General features: G+C 57.9%; 1 protein-coding gene across 4 annotated transcripts in view; it reads right to left on the bottom strand.

The window, feature by feature from the left end:
- Positions 1 to 20,402, bottom strand: part of JADE2 (jade family PHD finger 2) — a 51,153-nt gene that overhangs the window by 17,078 nt on the left and 13,673 nt on the right. For all 4 annotated transcript variants that reach the window (XR_014896790.1, XM_085312797.1, XM_085312795.1 and 1 more), the window contains 4 exons: positions 12,859 to 13,028; positions 5,843 to 6,054; positions 3,740 to 3,907; positions 3,080 to 3,196 (listed from right to left, as the gene is read on the bottom strand). Coding sequence is in view for 3 of the 4 variants with exons in the window: in XM_085312797.1 (XP_085168923.1) it covers positions 3,080 to 3,196; positions 3,740 to 3,907; positions 5,843 to 6,054; positions 12,859 to 13,028 (667 nt within the window). In the remaining variant the exon portion in view is untranslated. The remainder of the gene's footprint in view (positions 1 to 3,079; positions 3,197 to 3,739; positions 3,908 to 5,842; positions 6,055 to 12,858; positions 13,029 to 20,402) is intronic.

Genomic DNA, 20,402 nt, shown 5'->3' with positions numbered 1-20,402 from the left:
CGGACGCGGCCCCGGCCCCGGCGCAGCTCCGAGCCGCGCCAAGCGATTAACGCGGGCTGCTAATTAGCCCTCAAGCCACCCTGGGCAGAGGGCGGATGTTGCCAGGGCAGTTCAGACCCAGCAGCTGCTCAGCAGCCGGCCGCGGGACCTGCACCGCGGGGCCGTGCTGGAGGGAGGCTGAGCAAGGACAAACCGATCATCGGTGCAGAGCTCTGGCCAACCCGGCGGACGTGACATTTCTGCCTCCTTACACAAACCAGCACGCGGGTTTTTTCTCATTTCCCTTTCCAGAGCTGAGCGGCTCCTCTCGAGGGCTGGGGCAGGGCCGACGCTCGCCCGGGCCGCGGGGCTGAGCGGGGACAGCGCCAGCACTCGGGGCCCGCGAYGCTCACGGCGAGCGGCGGAGGAGCGGGAACGAACGCCCACCCGAGCAGGAGGTGACGCTTACTTAGGGCTCCTCCAAAACCATTTGCTCCACAAAAGCGACCTGGGAGATGGTGGCAGCAGAAGATCGAGCTGTTTGGAGAGACCTAGGTGCCACCAGCTAACAGAGACCTGGTCTCCTGCACCTCCCTGACGGGCCGCGGGCACCTCTGCTGCGAAGAGCCGGCGGGTYCCCAGCCGAGGTGGGAGCTCGGACCCTCCGGGCAGCGGGAAGCGCAGGGCACGGAGCCGGCAGCRAGCTTCCGTGCCGCTTCGGCAACCCAGATGAGAAAATCTCTAATGGATCCGGAGTTCGCCTTGGCATCTCCTCACRTCTGACCACAAGAACCACCACAAAGTCCTGACTTCCCCTTCCCCGGAGGACGGAGCAGGCTGCCTGCTGGGCCGCGTCCCTGGCCAGCCCGCGTGCCACCACGCCGATTTGCACCGGGCTCACGTCTTCTTACAGACAACCAAGGGAAGCAGTTGCGTGCACGGACCAGAGGTACGGCGACGAGCGGGGAACCCTTCGTGAAGCTCCTCCTTCGCTTCCATTTGGTGGTCAATTCTGGATGAGGAAAACCACCGAGCTGCCCAGAGCCTTGCTGCCTACGCAAAACCGCCTCCCCTTCGCAGCTGCAAACATGGTAGGGGAGGATGTTTTCTCGAGCTGCGGTCCTGCCTATCAGCAACCCTCCCTGCCCGTCCGAGATTACAGCCCTCGCTCCACCCGTTCGCCTGCCGGCAAAGCCCAGATCGAACCGGCCACTTGGGAAAAGCGGTCTTGGAAGCAATGACCGACCTTCCCCCAGGCACCTGGGGCATCTAATTCCTGCTGCCAACACTGAAAGCTCAGTGTTTTAACAGAAAACAGCCCTCCCTCTTCAGAGCTGCGTCATAAACCTAAAACGTTGACAAAGGTGGTTAGATTACACCTGTATAAACAGGCACGACTCAAAAATACGCTCCATAAACATCAGCTTTCAAAACAGAGCTCTGGACCTCAGACGACTACAAAGCACATTTATCTGTGGGCGAGCTTGCTGCTGATTTACCCCCTAATTCCTTAAATGATGGCACTGCCGGCTTTTCCCTGCTCCCGTCCTGCGAGAGCTGGGGTGGTGTCGACAAGCCCTCTCGGTGACAAGCCCTCTCGGTGACAACCCCACGAAGACTCATAAACAGTGAGCTGTCAGCAGCCGAGACAGCGAAGCTCCCCGTCCCGCTTCAGGTGACCTTTAATGCAAATCCGCCCGACAGAAAGGTTCTCGCAGCTAACGCGTGATGCTGGCGCTAAGAGGATGAAGCCTCCGAGAAGCTGAAATCTTTTTGATGCTGCCAAGTCTCTTTGACTCGTTTCCCTGCCCTTCCGTTCTTTGAAAGCAGTTGCCGTTATGACACAGTATCTCCATCTGGCAGGGTGAATAAGCAGATCCACCCAGAACCATCAAAATCAGTGAGTCAACGCTAGAGATTTAAAGAAATATTGTGAGATTTCATTTCAGGCTCAAGGGATTGCTTTTAAATAGCTCTCTTTAGAGTATTAAAACGAAGGCAGTCACGTAAACACAGTGGGGCCTGCAGATCTCCTACCCCTATCACCCTGCTCAGGCAGCCGGCTCCCTCTCACCAATACACAYCGCTTCACAACCGATCTCTGAGATGCAGCTCCCACTTCTGTACCGGGGGTGATTAGTTGGGCTTGGAGCACATCCAAAACTGCTTTCCGATTTTTCAAAGCTTAATGGCTCTAACATGTCCTTCTGTGTGTGCAACACGGCTGCAGCTTCGACGTCTGCTCTGCCAAAGAAAGCAACAGGTCCCGCGCAGCAGCAGCCCTTCCCCGGGCTCTCCTGGGGCTGCCGGGATGTTGCGTGGCCAGAGCAGGGTGCAGCACATGGAGCAATCTGGGGCAGACAACGTGGCAAAGCCCCCCAGGCGCTCTCCCGCCACAGGCACTGCGATGCGGCCTGAGCCTCTGCTCTCTGCCCCCGAAAGGTCCGCCCTGCTTTTGCGATCGGGAAGTCCAGAGCGTCCCGCCTTTGGCCCAAAATGCAAAMTCTAGCCCCTTCTTCAGCACGCTACTGCTGCAGGGAGAGCAGGAAATCGGACGTCTGCGGCAGCTTGTTTAGCTGTGGCAAAGCAGAAGAAAATACAGGAACCCAACGAGGGCAGACACGCTGCCCGCAAGCCTGCACGCCTTCGAGGCTACTGAGGGCTGGCGAGTCCCGGAGCGTCTCCATTTCCCCGGAACAGAAAGGTTCCGCATCCAACCCCACCAGTCCGTGACATTCCTGGGCGCTGAGGCTCACGAGCGTCTTATTCTTCAAGCCTTACTGTCAGAGGTTCCCAATTTCAAACCAAGGTCGTTTTCAGTCTCGGTAATTAGTGTCGCTACAGCAACTTCACTGTGTTATGCAAAGAAAGTTAATCTAGATTCCCGGYGTTCAATACATTAAATAATTACAGACAACAACATCTGATGATGTCTGATTGGCGCTCACGCTCCCCGCTGTCAGCTTCACCCTGCATCATGGACTCAGAACGGGAGGAAACCAGGGCCAGGTTGAGCCCACCGACGACTCTCGAGACTCTCCAGCGGCTATTACAGGCGCACCCGAGGAGGCCCGAGCGTCTTCRGCGCCGGGTTACGTACCTGGATACACGTCCCGGTGCACTCCTTGCAGAGACTGCAGGACAGGGCCCACCTGCTCGCTGGGATATGGGAGATCTTCGTTATGGGTTCCATCTTTTCAGGACATCCAATGCTAACCTGGTCGCAAAGTAGAGGACAYGCCGTCAGTACCAGTTAGTAGCAGGAATCTCCTACGCGGGAACGCCTGTGGCAGCCAGAATGAGGGATGGAATTTTTGCATGTTATTTTTCAGGGTTACTTGTAATTTGAAAAAAAAATACCCTCCACCCCCAACCCAGAAACAAATATGGATGAAATGAAGGAAAAATTTAGGTGAGAGGACAACAGAGCTGCCTCCTCTGGATTAATCTGTCATTTGGACATTGCTGAGTATCTCAGTTGGGCACATAAAATTAGCTTCCCCCGGCCCAGGCAGGTGCCGTGAACATGGTTCACCCCCGGGCAGGAGCTAGGGACCCCGCGCTCGCCCCGRCCCCCGCCGCCCTGCTCTCGGCGCAGCCCCGAGGACGCCGGCGAGCAGACCAAGCGCTGCCGTCCTTCTCCTTCGCCCACCCGTCTCCTGACCCGGGGTTCGGCCGGCTCTGGGGGACTCGGGAGCTGAGCTCGGCCCCGCGCGCCGTGCCCTCCCACGCCCGACGAGCGGGCTGCAGAGCGGCTTACTTCAGGTATCCATAAGGCACAGCTAACGTGGACCCACTTCGTCCCGCTGCGGGTGGGCTTGAGGGCTCCCCCTCTCTTGGGGCACAGCAGACACTTCGGCTGGACGCCCAGGGCGCAGGTCCGGCACAGCCAGCTCCCGATGGGGACCTTCAGGATGCCGTAGCAGGCCTGCGCCAACGCAAGCGGGGCTGCGTCAACCCCACGCCACGCTGCCCCGTCCCGCGCCTCGTCCTTCGCCTGCGCGTTCAGGACCGCGGCGCCCGAGGGCAGCTCGCTCGAGTCCCTCCCTCCTCGCAACCCGCAAGCGCGCGGGGAGCCGGAGCCCTTCGGCAGCCCCCGCCCCGAGCGGCACGGAGCGGCGGTCGAGCGCTGCTTCTGTCGCCGTACGGGACCGCGGCGGCTCGGGGACCGAGGCCTGGGGGCTGAGAGGTGGAGACGGGCAACAACCTTCACGCCGAACAGAAACGCAGCGCTTGCGCCGGGGCAGTAAYGGAGCAGAACGGTTTAACGGCAACGGGAGGGGGGCGAGTCTTCCTCACCCGAAATTCTGAGGTTAAGACTGCAGGCGTTTTCTAAAGGATACGCTTCACAGGAATTAATTAATAGCAAGTCTCACGGCTTGCGTTATTTGCAAGACTAATTGCAGGTTAGACGATTACAGCGATGCTTCCCGGCGCGACAATCCAAGAACACGCGTCTCAGCACGACCCTTCCTCCCGTCCCCCCCGGGCTCCGGGAGCTGCCTCTGCTGGACAGGACGAGGCAGCCGGTGACACGTCCCGGTCTCTGCTCCCTGCCTGAAACTTCTGCACGGGCTGGTTAAAAAAAAAAAACCCAAAGCAACTCCTGAACCGTCCTGGTATTTCGTGGGATCTGATTCACTGATGGAAACCATTCAAAACACCCACCTCAACTATACATATCTCGAACGCTCCCACCCCCGGGAAGCGCTGATGGAGAAGCTGCCCGGAAGATCAGCAGATGGATCTCTTGGGAGAAGAAGAAGAAAACCCGCGTGCAGAGCAAAGCGGCGAGCGGCTGCCCCTCRGCTCTGGCCTTCGGCAGCCCCGGCAGCCGGCGCAGACCGTGGCACGCCACCCCACCGCGGGGCCCCAGCCCACGCGCTGCCCTTGGAAGGACAGGGAGCAAAGTCTCCCAGGTCCCGGCGGGAGCCCTGTCGCAGGCAGAAGGGAAGCCAACGCGACAGAGGTGCTTTTCACCGTTCGCACGCTGGCGTTTTCCTAGTGAACGCCTCCTTTCCCCGAGCAGCGGGCACCCAGACAGGTCCAGGAGCCCGCAGGCACCACTGCAACTCTTCCTTCTCCCAAGGAAGAGCTCGAAGCGTTTACATTCAATTCTAAAAATAAAATACTTTTCTTCAGGCAGTAAAATAAAATGAAGCTCCACATTCCCGCAGCAAGGAAGCTGGGACAGAAACTCTACCACTGGTGGAGATGGAAGGTCCTTACGCCCTCAATACAACCCTGCAAGGTTACTGTCACGGAAGAGGCTGCAGGAAAGACTTGTCCGTCTGTCCCACTAGCTAGTGCAGGACTGCAGACTAACACCCTTCCCAGCCTGTCACCAAGGGCCCGGCACAGGACCTAGCTCTGCACRCAGCCTGGTGTCTCCTGGACGCTGCAGATCCCTTAGCAACAGTTTAATACAGAGAAATGTGGCAGGGAAGAAGAAGGGTGGGAGAAGAACATGTACATTAATGGAAGAGGAGGCAGGAAAAATCTCAGAGATGAGAGTAAGCAGGAAGGGGCAAAGCAAGAACGCAGGAAACCCTAGAGAAGCAGTGGTCCACCTCTGCAGGCATGCTGCTCTGTGCTGCTTCTAATGAGCAAGTCTGAAATGACATCAAGTCTGAAGAAGGTATCATTTGCTGCCCCAGGACCACTGAAGAAGTCATAGGGATCAGTCAAAAACGTTCTAACTAACGCTGGTCTACAGCAATTCAGGAACGGGGGAAAGCAGGAACGGAGCAACCCCAGAGGAGGAGGTGCAAGTGGTCACCCAAAAGCGAGGGTCTCCTGCTCCGCTCCCCACAGGGACCACACGCTCGTGCCGCGTGGGCCGGGCAGCCCGAGCGCTGCTCACCTGGTGCACGCAGACGTTGCACTTGTCGCAGAAGACCATCTCGTTGCCGTCCTCGCCCTCCGGGGAGCGGCACACGTCGCACACCACGTCCTCGTCGTACTCGATGCCGAGGCCCTCCTCCGTCTCGATGGCGATGTTCATGTTCTCGTAGCACATGGTCTCCAGCTCCTCCAGCACTCTCTCCAGGGTCATCTCGTCCAGCTCCGGCTTCTCTGCAAGGCACGAGAGCAGGGACATCGTTCGGGTCCTRCCCACCCGGGACCCACCACCCCGCTCGCAGACCTGCCTTTGCTCTGTACGGCACCGCGGAGACATTTTAGACTTCTCCTAAAAGGCAAATCGACAGCGCCAATAAGATCTGTGATTCAGAAAACAGCCGCTTCTAACTCGGGATAYGGTTTATGTTTCATAGACAGCAACAAAATATTGCTGCTGGCTGAGAGGAGAGAAACCCATTGAGCTGAACCAATGCGGATAATTAGGTCTGACAGTTTAAACGTTCGAGGAGACGAGTTTTGCAAAGATGCTTTCTGCAGCGCGGGCTCAGACGAGCTTTGGCAATGCGAAGTCAATGCTTTAATTGTGAACACTGAAAACTGACCCTTTTAAGGCCAATTAAATGGAACCGTAAAACTGAAGCCAAAGGCTGAAATCGAGGCCGAACGTGTTTTTTTTTCCCCGCTTGGGTTCACGGGAGCTGAGAAGCCAGGCCGAGGGCGGGCTCGGCTCCGCTGCGCTGCGTCTCTCCCCGCCTGCACCGGGCTCCTCCTCGGCGGCAACGGGGGCAGAGACGCCGCGCGAGACGTTCACCCCGAGCGAGGACCGGGCACACGAGGCCAGCGCCGGGAGAGCGCCGCGGCGGCAGCAGCCCCGTGACGGGGGAAAGCGACAGCGACCGAGCGCGGGGGAAGCCCTTTCGCCCTCGCGCGTCGCTCGAGCGCCGCGTTTCGTCTCCGACGGCGGCTGCGGTGCTCCGGGACGTCCCTGCAGAAGAACATCACAGGCTTCCAGAGCGAGAGGAGCAGCTCCAGCGCAGCCTGCCAGAGACGATCGCCCCCGGCCCCGACCCTTTCCGGGCGTTACTGCCAACTTCTCGCCTCCAGCTTTTCCTCCTCCCTTGCYGCAAGGCAGCGGGAGTTCGGCCGCCCGCGTGCGCCCCGACCTGTGTCCGCTGGCGGGGGCCGGACCGTCGCTGGCGCCGCTGTACGCACGGACGCGCAAGCCCGGGTTTCCTCCAAGCACAGCTTTACGCAGGCACTACACAAGCCCACCGAGCATATATATATATACACACACATATGTATTTTTCTGGGTCGCTGTTTTCAACCAGCAAACGGCGTTACGAGCCCCGGCGCCGCAGCGCGACCCTGGAATCGCTCCATTTCTGCCCGTATTTCGGGCTCCGGGCGGCAAAGTGCGGGCGAGCCGCCCGGGAGCAGGTCGCCGGCAGCCGGCCGCGGCGCTCGGCCGGGACGCCGGCCAGCGAGGCCGGGAGGGGGGAGGAAGGAAAGGGAGGGCGGGTTTCCGCAGGAAACTGAAAACTGACCTGCCGCCAGGGCCAGGCCCACGCCGGCACCTGCACAGTTCCCGTTTCACCGCCAAGTGGAAAGAAACCTCCCAGACCGGCAACCGATCCTCCTCCCGCCTCCGCTCCCGCGCGCTCCCCGGCTGCCGCACCAGCCTGTAAATTTTTCATTGCCAGCRACACGCCGCCGTCGGCACCGAACCCTCGGGGGAAAGGCAGCGCCGACGGCAGCACGCTGCCGCCGGGACCCCGCGCCGCTCGCTGAGGCTCCGTCCTCGGCGCCCTCCGGCCCCCGGCGAAATCGTCCGCGGCTCCACGGACGCAGCGTGGTTTTCTGATCGGTCTCCGTGCAATGTATTTGCTACACGGTTACGCTGGAAAATACAGCTCTCCCCTCGCCGCCGCCGGCCGGCTCGCGCACGCACTCCGCTTCGAGGTAATTGCACGAGGAAGCCGCCCGCCAAGCTCCGCTCGGGTACCTCGGCGCTTATCGAACCGGCAACTGCGCTTGCCGGGGATGAAGCGATTAATCGCTTATGAAACACTGAACAACGGGGCCTCAGGGTGAAGTTCTCCTCCCATTTGTGCGCCGTTTATCTCCTTCTGCGTCGTAGAAAGTTGCTGCTATTAAACTCCATTCATAAAATTGTCATCTTTCCGGCTGAGGRGATGCTCCCCGCATTGATCGTGGCCAGCCAAACGGCAAAAACAAAACAACACTCAACCGAAAYGCTCCCGGTGCTGTAATGCAAGAGTAACACCGTCATTTTCCCTGTGGAGCGAAGTGCAAAGACTCAGATGCTGATCTTGGCTAYGTTGAATAAATCCAGCTGAATCAGTCCAGGGACTAAGTCCTGGCTCACAACCACRGGTCCGAGAACACACCCAGACACAGGGGCTTTAATGCTGACCACGAAAAAGACGTTTTCACTGGGTTAAGGTATGCCAAGGYCTGTATAAAATGGGCTGGAAAAATGAAGTTTTTCTCCATGCCCACAGAGGAAAGGCAGCAGAGCAGGTACCGCGGCAAACTTCCCACAGCTCTGTCTGGGGGACGCAGCCAACAGTGAGAAGTTCATTTTCACACCGATATATAGTCACCGGGGACGAACTTCATGTTCAAAACACCAAGGGAGGAGGAGAAGGCTCCGTGTCCTCGCCCAGACGGCCGCCCGCCTCCTCCTCGCAGGCGGGGCGAGTACGTCAGCGACGGCCGGCCTTGACGCGGATCCCTGCAGAGTGTCCACCCGCGCCCRCCGCAGACCGACCGGGCTCAGCACGTCTCAGGCGAGCCACCAAAACTTCCGGACACGGCCTGGCACCTCCATGGACCTGCAGGTCTTTCCGGCTTGGCTCACCCCGAGGCGTTAGGTGCCTCCGTAGAAGCGACGAAGGGACGAGCCACCCCGCGGAGACGGACCCAGCAGAAGGCAGCGCCGCGGGCGACGGCGGCACGGGAGCCTCCCGAAGGCATTCGGGGCTCTCGGGCCAGGGAACGGGCCGGTGCTGCCAGCGATCCCCTTCCAGAGCTGCGCAGATGATGCCCGCTTCTGCTCTTCCCCGGAAAGCGGCGCTCCCGAGAGCCCGGGAACGGCGCGGGCGCCCCGGCTTTTCCCGGAGCCGGTACACGGGCAGGGAAGACGAGCTCCGTTCGCCCGGCTGGGCCGATGCGGGAACAGCGACGTTGAGCAGTTCGTCCAGAAGCAGCTGGTGTCAGGAGACCGGCTCCGACGCCCGAACGTCGGCGCTGTGCAACGACCACGCGCGCTTCTCCACGCAGTGCCGCTCTCCGTTGTAATTATTTTTGTAACACCGCAGTTTATGCGGCGTGAAGGAGCGATATTCCTCCGCTAAATGAATTCTCAGTTATTCCTCGCTCTGCTTTGAGCCTACTCACTGCGCGGGGAGAAGAAGAAAAAAACCAGAGCCGGAGAGCCACCTTCCACAAAGCGCAGACCCACGTCYGACTCCGCCGCGCTCCACTAGAATCCCTTCACCGAAACAACAAATCCTTTCACCCCGCGGAGTGTATCTGGAGATCAAACAGCTCACGAGCGAACAGCCACGGGGACCGCAGGCTGTGCAAAAACTACAAACCTCCGAACCTGTTTTCCAGTAAAAACACACACAAACAAACAAAACGACCCGTCCCGCCTTTTTGGAAGTAAAAAGCACTTGGGGGATGCTGCAGATGTCTCCGAGCACTGCAGAGCACAAGGCCGCAGGGTCCCTGCGGGGACGGGGCGCTGGGGAGCCACCGGCTCGCCGGGGCCGACACCAGCGCCGACCCCGGCTCTTGGCAAGCAGCTTCGGACCCGCTCGCTTTGGTTCCTCCCGCTGCCTCCTCCCCTCTTGGCCTGCACAGCCCCAGTCTGCATCTTTCCATACCCTTTGCAGAGGMCGGGCAACGACGGATAAAAGCTAATCCATTGCTACGGGTCATTTTGSATGCCACCAGCTCAACAGCTACGGATAACGAGCTACCTACAGAAATGCAGAAAACCTTCCACCAGCGTGAGCATCTGTGACCCAAACGCCCTGCGCCTGCAACGTGCCTGGAAGATGCGGCAGTTGCACATCCATCTTTCATTATTTATAAATGGAGCCATAAGGTAAAGCACCACCAGTAAAATAAACAGCAGCGTACAATCTGCACACGAGCTGAACATACGCAGTGAAACTTCGAGATATTTTGTTACAAACACGGCCTGCTAATGCACTTAAAAGATTTACAGGAACCAATTATCCCCCTTTCTGCCACCCACYGACATCAATTATTACTCAAATTTAAGATGATGACAAAATGTTTTAGAAGCCACTTTATAATCTGCTGTCTCTCCCCGGTAAAGCTTCGCACTGACAGAGCTGTCCTGGAGCACTGCTGATTAAAGCTCTTCCTTCCAGCCTGCAGCAGAACCCGCAGCAGCGCTCGCAAGCGCGGCAATTATTGCAAGGAATTTATGCAAACGGCAAAACAACAACTTGACATAAAACCTGCTCGTGCTGAAAAATGTGAAGGCAGAGCGTTTCAGACTCGCCGTGCTACCGCCGACCCCCCTCCTGCCAATCTGCGCACTAAGGTAAAGACAGAGGGGCTTTCCTGCCGCGTCCGCCTCTCCCGAGGCCCACGGTGGCCTCACCTCTGCCAGCGGCTCACGGAAGTGCTACCTGGACTGGATTTCCTTGCAGGCTTTGGTGCCATAAGGCCAAGGTTATTTTTGCACCAAATGAGCTCGGATCATTATTTCAACCATTTTCGCGCTGCTTTGCACCGCTCTGCTGCTAAAGCCGTCGCTGGTGCAACGAGCATCTCAGCCGCGAACGAAGGCTGCAGGCGCCCCGCCGCCGCCGAGCTTCCCCCGCCTTGGGCGTCTCTCTAGCCTTGCAACAGCTTTGGGTTTGTGCAGATCACAAAGAACAGCAGGACATCTTAACAAAAAACGGAGGCTACGGGCCTGGCTCCTCTCTGAACGGAGAGGTGCGTGCTGCCCGAAGGGGCAGATCCATCAGTCYGGCTCCGCGTCTCACTCCGACTGCTTCAGAGCCGCGTTTTTTACTATCACAAACTGCAGCAGCTATAAACAACCCCCTTGGGCATGCTTAAACGCTGATGTCACCTCTGCCGCACAGAAGTTCACCTAACAGCACGCTTCCACCCGAAGAGCAACAGCTACTGAAACATGCAACCAGGAGCAGGCGGGGGGGGGGGTTAAAACTACTCAAAGCTGTTTTATGCAAGAAACTTGCACTTTTTGGCAAGGCTGCTCGCCGAGTTCGGAGATTCCCCGACAAACTGCAGAGAGCTGCAACTCTCCGGAAGGTCGCCCTGATCTCAGCGATAAACCTCCCTCGCCAGGGTGCCCTAAAAAGGACTGGAAACGGGAGCCGGGGCGAGGGGGGAAGCCAGAGGGAGGGATGATCTCATAGGTGTTCKCCAGCCCTCCTCCCCGCGGCTCCTCGGAGCCCGGCGGGGACGCAGGCAGCTCCAGCCACCGCCGCCGACACCCCCGGGAGCTGCGCTGCGATCCRGGGTGGTTTCGACGGCAGCGCTGGCGGCTGCCCCAGAGGTGCCCCGGTCCCACCCGGCCGGGTGCTGGTGCTCGTCACAGCTGGACGGACGGACGGGGCGATACCAGCCGGTTTCCCAGGAGCGGCAGCTCCAGCGGCCCCCGAGCAGCACCGCGCCGCCCGCCCAGCACTGCCGTCTGCTCTCCGCAAGGGCTTGTTTTTAATTGCCAGGATTGCAGAAGCCGAGCGCGGTCAGGGCGGCGCGGAGGCTGCTAATCCCGGGCCCGCGGGGAGGGCAGGGCCGCCTGCTATTCGCCAGCGAGGCTGCAGGCTCCRCAACGCGGCGATCACGGGAAATCCGCTACACGGGACGCGCCTCGCGGTGAGGCTGCTGCCGCTGTTCGGGTCATCTTCTTGTATTCCCAAAGAGTACGACAACAAGAACTCGGCAAGTGAAGCGTGGGCTGGCGGAGGGAAGGAAGACCTCCTGCGGACGAGACCGGGCGACGCCGCGGCCAGGTCCTGCRCCGGTTTGCTCTCCACGCAGCCCGCCCGCGGTAACAGCGCCTCGCTGCAGAGCTCCGCTAGCAGCCTCGGAGACGCAACACAATTTTCCTGCTCAGCAGCACGCGATCCTGCTGCTGAAGGACTCGATCGTACRCTTCGTCCCACCCGTGAAGACTTCTCCTTTGTTCAGGAACATTTCAGGTGAATGGTTTTTTGGTTTGCTRTCCTTACCTGAGTAGCAGTAATCACACCACAGCAACCTGTACCCARCGACAACTGGAAAATCCCTCCAGAGGCTGGCAGGACTCTACACCCGAGTCCAACTTCCTGTCCAGTTACTTGCACTTAACAGAACTGCACTAATGGATTTTAAAATGTGTGCTGATATAACAGAGCAGTAACGCAGGCAACATTCTGCTGTGGTATTTAAAGACAACTGAGAAAGGAGAGACAGCATTCCTGAGAATTACACACTTTGCCCAGGAAATCCTCTTTCCTCTGACTCCATCGGTCCAGTTGGCTACATCCATGAGCTACGCTCTCAGCTYTGGCCAGTCAAGGGAACAGCAGTCAGGGTGGATATGCCCATCCTGCCCAGACACCTCCTCCTGCAGCACAGATGCTTCAGGGAGCAGAACTGGAGACGAGGCTGATCCTGCCGTCGGAGTATGGTGATGAGTGTTCTGGAGTCCATCAGCTCTTCTGCAAACCAGATTCCTGCTCCATGGGGGAAACCGCATTATTGCTGTAATCACTGGGTTTGCCCTGTTCTTCTTGCACTGGGYCCCCAATCCCGAAGTGAGTGAGAGGCACTGAGATGCACTCAGATCCTGYGTAGTGGCAATCCATGTAATGTCTTTTGCAGAACCAGAATGAAGTTCCTTCTCCAAGGCCTTTTGACTTTGGTTCCACATCATTACTTGATGCCCACTCAATACGCGCCCCAAGCAAGCAGAGAAATCTCAGCAAGACTTACCCATCTCCTTGAGCTCCATATTAACAAGTTCCAGCCAGCAAGCATCAAGCTCRTCCAAGTCATAGCGGCTCACACCTTGCAAGTAGGTCCTAGTTGCTTCTGAAATCTCACAGACAGGCGGGCTACTWGGCGAAACCTGTGAAGGCGAGTTCTCCAGCTGGGGTATGATCCTGGAAGAAAAGAAGGAAAGGTGGAGAAAAGTTACTGTCTGCAAAAACACAGCTAGCTGGCCTAGCAAGAGCAAAGGGGTTTCATGAGCTCAACATGGTCCATTCTGCCTCAGACGCTTGGAGAACCAGACCTCGGACACCTGGACAAACATTTTCACAGAGGCTGCACGTTCAGGATACCTTATTCAGTGGTTAGATTTCAGATGCATTAAAACAGCTCTATTTTCAAAAAATGCCAAGTGTATCCCTGGCTGTTAATTCCCTCTTCCGGTATCGCAAACCACCTGTGAAAAGCTGGACACCCTCATTATCAAAAGTAACAGATTAAAACCTCATAAATCTTTCTTACGCACATGAAACACACTAAAAAAGACTTAATTCCTTGCCTTCACAGAAATGTTGTGCAGCTCTGACGGCCTCGGTTTGGCACTGATGCAAGACACTACTGCAGCAGTGTTGACTGATCAACACCACTTAGCGCTGCAGACAGCTAACCTTCCCCCACCTACAGCGACCGTTCTGTCACTGATGTCCCGCTTAACTCTYTACAGTGATGAACCCAAGGGAAACAAGGTCCAACGAATATGATGGTCCAGACAGCGACTCCTCCAGCTGTTAGCTCCTCCGGAGGAATTACTGCAGAGTAGCCAGAGCACGGCGGAGATGGGGGCCTGGGRGCAGGCTGGGCAGACGCACGCTCAGCTGAGACATCCCGCGGAGCCCTGCCAGCTCTGCGCACGTATTGCATTCCCCCAGGACCATCTGYTGGAAGAGGGACCCCGATTTCAAACGTTCTCCAGCCAAGCCACACGCCACCGAGGCGGGTGCTGCAGGCAGGCAGGCTGCTCCAGCGCGGCGTGCCACGTCTGCGCGGCGGTGCTCCGGCACCGAGGCACCGAGGCACGTCGGTCCGAGCGCTCTGCTGCGAACGTGCYGCAACGCGAACCGCAGGCAAGGGAAGACGAGCTGCCTCATCTGCTACAAACTTCCTGCGCAGCAACCCAACAGGCGCTTGCTGTCAGCTCTTCTGTGCGTCTTGGCGGCTCCGCGGCAGYGTGCACGGCACTTGCCACGCACACGTCAAGAGCATCGCGTGCAGCGACGCGCGAGCGGGGAAGAGCGAGGAAGGGGAAGCAGGCTGCGGCGCCGGCCGGCAGATCGCCGCAAGGCTGGGAGCTGGAGCTCGCAGCGTCTGCACAGCTCGCGTTTCCTCCCGAAACACCACCTCCCGGCGCGAACGTCAGTGGAGAAAGACGCTGCAAAGAACCAGGCTTGAAATCAGCAACAGCCTTCACCACRCTGCGCTCCTCAGAGCAGCTTCTCCGTCTGGAGAACTTGCTGTGCAAAGCCTGAGGGTCYGACCCTCTTCTTGCAGCAGCACAACCTGGGAGCCCAGCGGCGCTTGGCTCCGGTGCCTGGCTCTGCTCGCGCCCTGACACCTCGAGGTGCTCCATGGCGAGCAGCAGGACGAAGCCCGGAGCGTCCCCAGAGCCGGACACAGGGTGTATTTGCTGTCCTCCCTGCAGTCACGGCCGTCGGGAGTGACTTTCAGAGCCACCAGCTGGAGTRGCAGTAATTCGATTGCTCAGAGAGGAAAACATCAAGGAAGGCTTTTTGCAGCTTTTCCAGCGATTTGCTGTGTGATCTTCAGCAAACCCAGCAACCTCCTTCGCCTTTATTCTCTCCATCAACAAATTGTACAGCCAGACGTGCCCTGCTACCCGACGGAGATCTGCTACAAATTTCRGTCCAGGGGCTGAAGAAAACCCTACGACAATACTAGCTGCAATAGTAACACAGACACTAAACATGCTCCTACCCAGGCCCAGGACTTTGATCTACAGAGCTCCCAGCCCCTTAAAAGATACAGGAGTCGCTGGTGCAACGTGTCTTGGTCCACGAAGARGTGAAACTCTTCTTGCCGTGTAAAGCATCAAGTCCTTGGCAAGTCACTAGGCAAGCTCAGCACAGCGGTCTTGCAGGASAAAGCTCAAAGTTGTTGAAGTCCTCCAGCAGCAAGGAATGTTTCTTCATAGCTGCTGCAAAGAGGTGTCCGAGCAGGTAGAGGGAACCACGCCGCACGCGCGGCCGTAARCCCTTATTAACCCTTATTAACCCCAGTTACGTAACCTGCTTACTGAACAACCAGCTGCAACAGGCGATGCTTYGAACCGCAGCCGCGTGCGGAGGCTCAGGTACTCGGGCTCTGAAGTGCGGCAGAGCGGAGGGCGCCTGCACGGTAGACAGGGTTGCATCCAGGCGGGCCTTGACGATCTCCAGAGAAGGAGACTCCGCCACCTCTCTGGGCAGCCTGGTCCAGTGCTCCGTCCCTCTCACCGGGAAGAAATTCCCCCTCACGGCCAGGCGGAGCCGGGCACGCAGCCGCCCGCCTGCCGCCGCGCTGCCAGGGCCTGCAAACGTGTGCGGGCGCCTCGCGCGCGGCTCTGCAGAGGCGCCGGGGCGCGGAGACCACCCAGTGCCTCGGCGCCGCTGCAGCCCCGACCGCCAAGCGGCACCTCCAGCTTTTTCCAGCATTTCCCCATTAAAAGGGAGTTTCTTCACCTCGACATGAACTGGAATTTACAGGGTGTCTCCTCGCCGCTCACGCTGCCGCGTCTTCTACCGCGGCCTCACCGTACTTGCGCAGCTCCGTTCCAAGGCAGCTCACCGACCGCCACTAATTACCAACCCCGCAAGGAACCGGAGCGAATACGAAGCGCCTCGTCTCGGGAGAGCCGCGCCACCGAGGCCGGAGCCGCGAGGGACGCGCGGAGCTTGGCCGCGGAGTTTGCAGAGAGCTGCTCAGTGCAGGCGGGAGCGCCAAGCCGGGCGACGACGACGTCCGCGGACACGTCGCCAGCTCGCACGACCTCTGCGGGGCCTTTTACGCCACGTGCTGATGYTCTCCAGGTCCAGGTTGCGGTATCAGGTGATCCCACAGGAATTAATGCTTCTTTCTCATTTCTAGTCTTACTCTCGAGTCTTTCTGTCCTGCTTCAGGCTCGGGCACSGAGCTCCACACCTGCCAGTGCGTCACCTCCAGCTCACGGTACCTACACGGCTCAGCACAGATTCTTTTTTTTTCAAAGAGAAAGCAAGAGTCAAGCTCTTAATTACCTCGACTACCAGTTTTCCCGTTTCCTCTGATCTGTGTCAAAGGGCTCCTGTTGGCTTGTTCAGAAAAATTTCCTCCCTTTTGCAAAACAGAAGCAGTCAGGAGAGCACAGGAGTTTCGGGCAGGCACGAGAGCCTTCCTCACCCCCCGATTTTCACTGTTTGGGGCACAGGCAGTGAACCCTGCACGGGGCCCGACCACCCACCCCTGGAGAGCAGGTCTGCAAGCCCAAGAACGTGTCCCGAGAAGCTGCAGACTAGAAAACGGTGGCAACCACAAACACCTGTACACAGCAATAAATGCGCTGTGAACACAYGGACAAGGCAAGACTCGGAGCGCTAAAGGCTCCGTGCGCTGCACGGCGCGTTAGGAGAAGAGAAAAYACCGAGCGTGCTGCTTTGGCGGCTATGGGAGGTGTCACAGGGCCTGGGTGACTCACCTCAGGAGAGAGGAATATTTTAAAAAGAACCAAAATGGGACGGCGGGCAGAAGGTAAGCAATGCCAAAGCGGGAAATGAAAACACTACAGAAACAAATGCCATGGCCTAGAAGTAAAATGTAGGTGCACTAAAGGGAATCATTACGCTATTGAAGTAACGTGAATGCTTTTTCATGTTAAAAAAGTCTTTTAAAAAGAATTAAAGAAGTAGAAACCTCTTGGCTGGATCCTAACTCAGGTAGAAAGCCTGTGGGCTTTTATTAYGGTAATACAGAAGGATCTGAACAGAGATCCTTCCACCACCCACCACCCCTCAGGAGTGGGTCCGCTGCCTCCCACCCGAGGATCAGCAGTTGTCCATAATCAATGGCAGCTTCCAATAATGACCTTGTGACCTGTGGGACCTTGTACCCACCTCACGAAACCCTCCTAGCACTGCCCTGATAGCTGGAGCCCGAAGTGAGACACCAGAGGCTGCTGGTGATGCTGGCGATCAGCAAGCCTGACCCTCTGGAAAGCCTCCTGAGCCTGGTGGAGGAGCAAGCTGAAGAAACACCTGGCTGCTGATGGACACAGCCAGCACTTTGACCTCCCAAATGGTGCTGTTCTTGCTACAGAAAAGCACAGTCCCAGGGAAGAGCTCCTCAGGTGAGCCCCCAATGGTCCATGAACACTCTTCCACCTCCAAACCACCCATGGCCACCACCTGCTGTCACCTCCTTCGAGTCTCCAGCAGAGCCCCACCGAGCCAAGCCCTGCTACCCCAGCCAGCTCTGCAGGTAAGAAGAGCTGCTAGAAAGAAAGGACCTGTCCCGGCTGTGGTGTCRCTGAGGGAGACCTGGGCAGGGATCTCAGCAGCATCGGCTGTATCTGAGCATCTTCGCTGAGCACTCACACACAGGACCCATAGCCCCGGGATGAGCCAATTCTCTCTGATCTCAGTTCCCCTGGGAGGGCTGTCCCCAGCGCGGCTGCTCCCATGGGTACGTGCTGCTGGAGAGGATGACGCAGGTTTTTTCCACGTAAACAGCATTGAGTTCATGCCAGAGGTGGGAAGGAGCCACCAGGCGAAGGACAGGRCTGACTCATCGTGGGAGAGCCAAACTGGCGCTGGCGGGGCAGGAAACCTCGTCGGGAAGGGTCAGGCCGGGGCGTAGCTGACCACGAGGGAGGAGGYGAGGAAGGATAACGTGGCAGCCCGGCGGGGAAGCTGCGACCGCCGAGCTTTCCTCCTCGCCTGCAGCCGTGTTCACCACCCGGCAGAGCTCACTGCAGCACCACGCTGCAGGATTTCCTTTGGTACCACGCTGCTGCCCCGGATAACCCTGAYTGCCAAGAGCTGCTCCCCTCTGGAGACGAGAGGTGAAAGCACGGCTGCTACCTTAGGTCTTACTGCGCAACGCAACACTGCGATGCTTCCCTGAACGCTTTTCCAACTGGGACCTCGTGGTGGGATCCAAACTCTTTCCCATCAGAGCTGTTGGTGAGGGCCTTTGCAGTTCAGGTGTCACCACCAACGTCTTGCAGCTTAGAAGCAGCTGCTCCACCAAAAGAAGAGGAGAAATGACAGCGGAGCGGCTGTTTGGCCTCCCTGGGCAAGGGCACCAAGGGGGGAGACCAGGACAGCCAGGCGGTTTCCTCTGCTCCCATCTGAACCACCTTCCTTCCCAGCTGAGCCCTCCTTACAACTCATTTCCTCCGGCAAGTGGCTTGAAGGACCCCGATTACCCTGGAGGTGCATTTATTCCTTTATTTATCCCACTAGATAGAGACACAGCATTTWAAAAAAAAAGTCTACATCAATCAAGAGCTTATTTAAATGAGGGGCTACAAAATTGCCATCAGTCTAAAAAGCATAACAAATCTGAGGCCATTAGTGTAAAAGTGGGTCTCAAGGGCACTCCAGGAAAAGGAGTAAGTGGGCCCCAAGACTCTCGAGGATTGCACGTATCCCCGGAGAAGATTACACATTAATAAAAAATACTCAGCAAATTCTCATGGTTCATCATCTCTGTAAACTGAATGCTTTGCTTGGCTAAAAGGARAGGGCATTTTTTTCTGCATGCTCCCTTTTAATGTACCAGATAGAAATAATAAATAATCGTGTATGGTGTTTCTCTTCTGCAAATACTTCATTTTATTACAACGGAGGCTTTAGTCAGTCATCTTTTCTTTACCTACATTCCAGTCTAAATTAGTCTTGTTCAGTGTCCATAAATAAATCAGCTTAGGAAAGTCAGTGGAAAGATAATTCTGCCAGCAACCTTCGGAGGATGCTGATATTGTTATTACTGCCAGCTCCAGGCACGAGGGAATTCTTCGCAGCACACTCGAGCTCTAAAAAGGCATTCTGCAATTTAAAGGGACGATTTCCATTTTCTGTTTATTAAAATGGTATCTAGCAGGCCRTTCAGACCAGATGCCCAATCTTCTTATGAATTTAAGCTAATAGATTTTATGGACGTTACTGCTGCTCTACAGCRAGCAGGGTTTAAGACGTCAGGAAAAGAGGCTGATGGCACAGGGGAGAAGGGCAGAAATTGCCAACTCTGGCGAAACGTGAACAGTAGCRATAGCAGCAGAACCCCCAGATCAGACTTCCTAACCCTTCACGTACCCAAATTTCTGACCAGCCTACTTATTCCATTTTTAAGGCTTCTAAAGAAGTCTGCAAAACCATGAGCCAAAAACTATGCCCGTAAGGCTCAGTTCAAAGAAGGAAGAGAATGCCAACAAGATATTTAACCAGGCAGATTTTAAATTAACCAGGCTGATTTTAAAAATGCAGGCGAGCCAACCGGACTAGCTGCCCGAACAGCCTAAAAGCACCCGCGGTAGCCGGCGCTGGCAGCGATGACGCCCTTCGCCATCCTCCTCCTCCTCGGGCGAGGACGCTCCGAGCAGCCCCCGGAGCAGGCGCCGGCACCGGCGCCAGGGCCGCCCTGCTCGTTCCCATTTAATTAAGCGGGGGGTACCTGGGAAGCGCTGCCAGGGAAGCCGGGGGGTCTGAGCGCACGTTCGCTCGACACAGAGGCAAGAAAACAGTTGCTTCTTCGCGCCACTGAAGCCAAGCTACTAAYGTTAAAGCAGCTGGAATTAATTATCTCAGCCAGATAATGTTTCCGCAGTTATTTCAATAATGCAAACAGCTCCGCTTTTATATTGGCGTCCACCCACTAGCGGAGAGCGGGGGAAGATTTTGCGAGCGGCAGCGACGGCTCCGCACCTGCCGCCGCGCCGAGCCGGAGCCGCGAGCCGCCGCGGGGCACGAGCCCGCCCCAGCCGAGCCCCGGGCGAGCAGAGCCGGGAAAGCTCCGGGTAAAGGGGGGGACCCACGGGACCCACGGCGCCGGGCGCCCCGCGCCTGCAGCCCGCTGCAGAGCCCTGCCCGGGCGCCGCGGAAGTCGAGCCCGCCCGGTCCCCTGCCAGGTCTGAAACCAGCGTTTTGCCCCATCCCGCCGCGCCGGGTTTCGGGGCGAGCTCCTCGCCAGGCTGCCGCTCCCCGCTGCCCTCGCCGACTCGCGCTCAGGTCCGCGAAGCCGAGCGCGCCCGGGAGCCCTGCCAGCGAGCAGGATCCCTCCTTCGCGTCCCCCCGCCGCGCGCGGGTCCGGGGCAAGCCCAACGCCCAGCGCACGCCGGGGCGCCTCGCCACGCAGCCCCGAGCCCCCTCGAGACGCCGCTGCCGCCGTCCCCGCCGCGCGTCGGAGGAGTCGCACGCCAGCAACATGAAACCATCATCAGAGCCGTGAGTGACAAACCCGTCCCCAGCTCCTCCGAGGAGCATCGGCTGGTGGCGCTGGCTGGGGTCTGGGGAGCCAGG

Source organism: Rhea americana, unplaced genomic scaffold, assembly GCF_003343005.1.
Source record: "Rhea americana isolate MKP2758 unplaced genomic scaffold, rheAme1 scaffold_37, whole genome shotgun sequence".
Lineage (NCBI taxonomy): Eukaryota > Metazoa > Chordata > Aves > Rheiformes > Rheidae > Rhea > Rhea americana.
Note: the sequence above shows the minus strand (reverse complement) of the source record. Positions and strands in the feature narration are given on the sequence as shown.